The sequence below is a fragment of the Diplotaxodon limnothrissa genome, linkage group LG6 (genome assembly GCF_057381915.1).
Source record: "Diplotaxodon limnothrissa isolate DT_005_m linkage group LG6, D_limnothrissa_male_GT1.1, whole genome shotgun sequence".
Lineage (NCBI taxonomy): Eukaryota > Metazoa > Chordata > Actinopteri > Cichliformes > Cichlidae > Diplotaxodon > Diplotaxodon limnothrissa.
Genome location: NC_140601.1, coordinates 35,866,191 through 35,872,849, shown reverse-complemented (window position 1 = coordinate 35,872,849; position 6,659 = coordinate 35,866,191). Strand labels below are relative to the sequence as shown.

The following is a 6,659-nucleotide window of genomic DNA, read 5'->3' as shown; positions in this document are numbered from 1 at the left end:
CCGCCATATTGCAGAACCGGTAAGATGTGTTTTTACATCGTCACCTTCAATCTTTTAAGTATCTAAAGCATCATATTGTGAAATAATCCATAAGTGAGTCCATTTCGAAGTCAAAGTTGGTAGTAATGATTTGGGCTGATTATGGTTTCCATTAGTGAAGCGGATTCATAATTTTTGTCCTGTGTTAGCGGGACTGCCTGGCCCCGGGAATTGGTGCGTTCAGGGCGGCTTGATGGCTTGATAGCTGTTAGCTTTGCTCCCAGTTATGCGAGTTTCAAATGTCCAACGAATAAGACATTTTAGCTGTCCGTACAGGTCTGTATGTGGTACATATTGTCGATAATATTTTGACCGTTGTAACTGCAGAACTAAGGGCACTACTTACTGTGGCGTTTGCATTTGGATAAGCTAAGTAGCTAATCTGAGTGCTCATGAATGACCATGCTTCAGTGGAAGGCTCCGTTTTTCCTCTCTTAGTGTAACTGAAGCCACAGCATTACTTGTCAAGAGTAAAGTGTGAGCAGTATTTAACCTGCCATCTCTGGAAAATATTAGCCGCCAGGCTCATAATTGTAGACGGAAGGAAAAGGGTCGGCATGATTCGTGTTAGCAAGGTTTTGCTAACTAGGCTTTCTTTTACTTAAGTCCTCCTTTGTAGTGTAGTGAGCATTTTTGTCAAATTCACTGAGTTTTTTTTTTTGTAACGTTTCACCATCAGTGTTCTAGTGTAGTCTGTAGAACTAATTTCCTTCTTGTCCAGGCCTTTGGATCTAATGCTAAAAGTCTTTTTTGTGTGTGTCCACAGGCATCATGGTGCGCATGAACGTTCTCGCAGATGCTCTCAAAAGCATCAACAATGCTGAGAAGCGTGGGAAACGTCAGGTCCTCATCAGGCCCTGCTCCAAGGTTATTGTGCGCTTCCTAACCGTCATGATGAAGCACGGTGAGTGTCATTATGTTAAAGGTGTATGCGTTCCAAGTTGATACTTTATGCACCACATGCAGTTGTAAAGCATCTTGAAGGGCTGACTGCTTTGTTTGTGTGTACAGTTGGTAAAATTATAACTTCAGTTTAATTTGAGACCTCTAGAAGCACCCTGATGTGTTTAACTTAATGTGTATAATAATTATGCGCATTAATAACGTGTTTAACTTAATGGTCTTTGTCATTTGTGCCTTGCAGGTTATATTGGTGAGTTTGAGATCATTGATGACCACAGAGCTGGAAAAATTGTTGTCAATCTCACAGGCAGGCTGAACAAGGTAAATATAACCAACCTGCACTGTTATTCATGTCACTTCTTTGATAGTTTTAAACACATGCTTTGTTTCTTTTGCTATGAACGACTGAAGGAAATATAATTTTATGTTAGTGCCATTTAAGTTAACTTGGGTCTTAAAGGGCTTCTAGTGATAATGGCGACAGAGAAGCTGTTTCTATACAGTCTTTACAGTTATGTACCAATAAGTCAGTGGCCATTGTTTTCATTTCGATATGTTAAACTTGGTTTAACTCTTATCATTGTCTAGCCTTGCTTGTAGCTTTAATGCTTTGTGAATGGAGTCTAAACCACTCTTTCTCTCTTGTCAGTGTGGCGTGATTAGTCCACGTTTTGATCTCCAACTCAAGGACCTGGAGAAGTGGCAGAACAACCTGCTGCCCTCAAGACAGTTTGGGTGAGAACTATTTGTCATCAAACTTTGAATGCAAAAACCAATAGAAATGAGCAACCAGGCATTTCTAAGTGTATTTTGGCCCCTAAATGTCTCTATATGATGAGTGAGGCTCTGGTTTGAAAGGTGTGCCATTTGCTCCTCTGATGCCTTCTCTTTGTTGGCCCTGCCTGACAAAATGGTGTAGTTGGTTAGTGTTTCAGGTGGTTAACTGTGTCGATCCATATGTCTCGATTTGTTATGAGTAACTGTAGCATAAGTATCGCCGTTTGTCGCTTTTAAATGTTTTGGGCACAATGCAACTGGACAAAGATTTATTTTGTATAAGGCAGCCACAAGTGGATGTTTTTATTTATTTTAAATTGCACTCTTAATAGTTTTTCAGACAGATGTGTGACTAGTACAGAACTATACTAGGCCCATCGATCAGATGGCTACCACACTGTTTCTGTAGTCCTGCACACATTACATTGTTAATGTGTTTCCCTGTTGGTTGGATGATCTGTCTGAAAGATCATTTTACGATCTGTTACAGTTGTGATCTAGAGGGCAGAGAGGACATTGCTGCTGTCTCAGCCTGTAGCTGAGTTTAAAGATATGCAGCTGATTGAAGTGTCTTCATAAAAAAAACAGCTTTAAGAAGCATTAAAAACCTGTTTAATGCTTCTTGAGCAGGTGGTGTGATAAAGTACTCTAATTGTCTTTTTACTCAAAGGTTTTGATGTAGTTTGTGCTTACAGTAGGGCTGTAATTTAATTTTATTTACAATTTTATCTCCAGGTACTATGAAAACAGGATGAAATGACTACTTTATTTTTTACATTCATTATTGCTTCCCTTACCCATGTTTTATAAATCACTTGTGTACATTTATTTTACTCTGTCACTCACAGTTTAGTCTCACTCTAATCAAGATGACTAAAAGATTTAGTTGTGAAGATCTAGCTGGATGAAGTAAAACAAGGTTCCTGCGGGTGAGCGTGTCAAAGGATCCTTAAGTTTCCTTTGATTCCAAATTGCTCAGGGTCACTGACTTTGTCGGTGTTGCTTTCAGTAGCGAATGACAGTTGGCCTTCAGCTTTAGCTGATAGTTGAGCTGTTCTCCCCCATGGTGGTTCTCTGAGGTATCCAAATGTACTTTTGGCTGTGTCGTCTCCTTTGTCTGCGCCCTCACCCTCCGCCCTGTATTGGTAGCAGGCCAGAAATCTGTTGTCCTTGCGACACCAGCTTTATCATTAAAAACATCTCTAAGGCCTAACTCACGACTACATAACAGCATTACCAGCAACTTTTAAATTAGAATTTTTTTTCACTGTACAGATCAAAGAAATGGCTTCAGAAAGCAGAGCAATAAAGACTTTTTAGTTATAGTTTTTTTTTTTTAAAACATTACCCACCTTGACTCCACTGTGGCATTACTGTGTCTGACAGAGAGGGAGGCTGCAGCTGTTATCATACGTGTGGCTGGAAAAGAACTTTGGCTGAATTTTTATAACAATTTTGGTTCCCACACATGCCCCTTAATACGTTTTGCAGATAACACTCCCCCAATTTGAGTGACATCTCATCACTGTTGAGGCCTAAAATCTGTTCAGCCAACTTGGTGTCACCCCTGTGACACTTCCCCTCCTCCTCTTTCCTTTTTTTCTTTTAATCAAGCAACTGAGAATGAGTTGGCTTTTTTGGTGTCTGTCCACTGATGAGGCAGCAGCTCCTCTAAAGACTGCATTTAAAGAATTAAATGTCCTAAACTAATAATTACAGCTTTTTTCTTTTTCTTTTTTTAATGGTAATATGATGCAGTGTCCCAAAAGGTTGAATCTGTTCATCTGGATGTAGCGTTTTCAGTGGGAGAATCAACCTTTTGGGATTTACTTACCGGGATGATTGAGCATACATTGAGACATGATGCAGTGTGTTACCTTATCCTGAGGTTAAGGCTACATTTAGCGTTTTGCTTTGACAAATTCCATCAGCATCAGACTCGAGAGCACAGACTTCACTGAAGCAGCCAAGCATACTTAACTGCTTCAGACATGTATGTTGACCATGTACATGTATGATGTTGTGACATCTTTTGCAGACAGTATATTGCTTTTAGCGACAATGTCAATAAATGTGGCAAATAAACTTGTGATTATTATGCTCTGTCAAGCATGACAGGAGAGCACACATCGTAAAAGCACATCAGTATTAGAATGTGGGTGTTTTACACCTTTGTTATTGGACAGTAAGGAATTAAACAGCAGCTATGTTTGAACAAATTAACACTGCACCGATTGTCTACATACTTACCAATGTAACTCCGCTCCTTTGTAAGGGTTTGAGTGGTTGGTGTTGGAAATAAAGGGCATGGTGCGTGCCCTGGATGGTGTACAGTTTGTACTGTTGTTGGCTCTCTTGGGTGCATTTGGACTTAATTAGGAAAGAACGAAGTATTTTCTTTCTACACCATAAAATCTCAACAACGGATTAATTTTAGCAGACTTTAGTACTAAACTCCAGCAACGCAAACACACTGTAGCACTTCACAAACTTCAACCAGCTCTGAGGTGAACGAAAGTCTGTTTAACTTTTAAAGACCTGTGCTCGTAGAGCTTTTGGGACAACTATGGGTAATAACTGTGAGGCAAAATATTTTTATACTTTGCTGGAAATGCAACATTAACAGCAGCACTTCAGAGTCCCATATTTTACTGCAAAGTATACGCAGACTCAAACTTGTTTTTACAAAGAAATATTTGGTAAATTTTGATTAGAATATTTTCGTATGTGGACACTGAATTTGAGCCTAAGCTTTTAATTTGGGAGATAAAGGTCTTTGTTTTTGGAGATCCTTTTGTTTTTGAATGGAAATGCCAAAAATGAGCGTGAATAGGATCGAGATTGTTGTGACAGTTGTAGTTAAGCTTTGATGTGTTAAATTAGAGCTGGGCGATACGAGATTTTTTCATATCACGATATGTTTTTTCATTTCAGGCGATAACGATATCTATCACGATATAAGCCAAATAACTATATTTGTAAGATTTAAATGTGCCGTTGCTCACAAGTAAAATGTGAAATAATCAGCAGCTTGTTTTTATTTAAATATTTATTTCCCATAATAAGTTCAACAGGGTAGATGTACTTAAGGAACATGAGACTTTTTCAGATAAATAAAGGCAAATATTACAAACTACACAAAAGGCAGCCGCTAAAGCGGTTAAGTTTCAAAATAGAACAAACGAAACAGACTAAATTGTCAATTCCACTTAGAAACAAAATATTAATTCTAAAAATAAATCTTAGTTTGTTTTACAGAAGAACAGACAAAACTGACTAACTTTTGTCAATATCAAATAAACTGAGAACTAAAAGGAAATTCTCAATCTCTCCTTGTTGTATAGCTTAGCTTTTCAAACAGTTTTAACAGTTACTTTAGTCTGACAAAAGCCGAATGACGAATTAGCGCTTCCAGTCAGAGACTGAGGCTACGTCCACACGTACACGGGTATTTTTGAAAACGGAGATTTTTCGTTTTAAAAAAATAATCCCGTCCACACATAAAGGCAGAAATGAAGGAAAACGCTGCTATGAACATGCCAAAGCAGCAGGTGGCGCTAGATTCCTAACCGTGCAGAAATGTTGGCCAATCAGAAGTCTAGAAGCCTCGGTGGGAAAAAGTAAACAAAGCTGCGGCATAGAAGCAGAACCGAGTCGTATGTGTGGAGGGACAGTAACTGTGTGTATATGTAAGCATTTAAACACTGCAGAGAGTAGAATTAACAGTAACAGTATTGTAGAAATTCATTTCACCGAAACAATAACGTGGCGCACAGTGTGACGCATGCACCAGTTTATTGTATTTCCAGACTTGCTTTCGGCACATTTACAGTGCACGCTACTCTGTTTTTTGTCAGACTTGAAATAGCCGAAATACCTTCACCCTACGGAACTTCTATGGCTCTTCCGTTCGACAATCTCTCCGGCGTTGGAACCATCATCTGTTTTCTCTTCGGTCACGCTCGGTTGATTTTTCTAGTCGGCACACTCATTTCCTCCATTACCCGCTGGCTGCTTCCCAAACAAACACACGTGCGGCTTGGCACTTGTGCTGTACGTAACAAGTCACGCGACGTGACGCTGCGGCTGTGATTGGTTCGGCTCTGCGCTACTTAATTTGGATTGGCTGACCTTTTTTTTATTTTTTATTTTTATTTTTTAAGAGGACAAGAGCGGTGAAGTCTATCGCGATAGTTTAATTTCTCTATCGAGTAAAAGTTATATCGCGATACATATCGTTATCGTTCTATCGCCCAGCTCTATGTTAAATGCAGTTGCTTTTGGAGCATGAAATCCATAGTAACCTGCAGACATATTGGGCCCAGTTTGCATCAGCCACTGACTCTCTATTAAAGTATGGGTTAATATTTCAATGGGATTTTTTAATAGCTTTATTTGAATATTTTGCAGCTTCTGTTTAGGTAAAGCGCAGAAGGGTAAAATATAATGTAATTTTGGGAGTTCTATATAGAAGTTGGTACTTTTTCTTGTTAAACACTCCCATAGCTGGCAGCAGTTTCACTTAATGTTTTGGAAGATGCAGTCATAAATGTGCTGCACATTTTAATGCTCTGTTTGACTCTTGTTTCCATAGATACATTGTGCTGACCACCTCAGCTGGCATCATGGATCATGAAGAGGCCAGACGAAAACACACAGGAGGCAAAATCCTTGGATTCTTTTTCTAAAATGTAAAGAACTGCAAATAAAAAAAACAACCAGAGGAAAGCTGGCAGGCTACTGTGATTTCTTACGTACAGTGAAGTGTTTGAGCCAGGACTTGAAGTGTGTGCTGTTGGCGGTTGATGGTTTGATTTCTTTGATAACTTGACGTGTCACTGTGGCACTACAATTAATGTTACTTAATCATAATTGTACAAAAGTAGGCTCAATGAGCAAAACAAGAACATGAATCGTGTTCAAAGGTTTGAACTACCACA

General features: G+C 39.1%; 1 protein-coding gene across 1 annotated transcript; it reads left to right on the top strand.

The window, feature by feature from the left end:
* rps15a (ribosomal protein S15a) lies at positions 1-6,444 on the top strand. Its single transcript, XM_085356327.1, has 5 exons — positions 1-19; positions 806-943; positions 1,184-1,263; positions 1,592-1,677; positions 6,314-6,444. The coding sequence occupies exons 2-5, from the start codon at positions 811-813 to the stop codon at positions 6,405-6,407; spliced, it is 393 nt and encodes a 130-aa protein (XP_085212453.1). The 5' UTR covers positions 1-19; positions 806-810; the 3' UTR covers positions 6,408-6,444.
* Positions 6,445-6,659: the final 215 nt, after the last annotated feature.

What these genes read in the sequence shown, in the direction of transcription:
- rps15a (XM_085356327.1), top strand. Translation starts at nt 811, where the DNA reads ATGGTGCGCATGAACGTTCTCGCAGATGCTCTCAAAAGCATCAACAAT. An exon ending in AACCGTCATGATGAAGCACG is followed by an intron (nt 944 to 1,183) that starts GTGAGTGTCATT and finishes TGTGCCTTGCAG; the next exon opens with GTTATATTGGTGAGTTTGAG. An exon ending in TCACAGGCAGGCTGAACAAG is followed by an intron (nt 1,264 to 1,591) that starts GTAAATATAACC and finishes CTCTCTTGTCAG; the next exon opens with TGTGGCGTGATTAGTCCACG.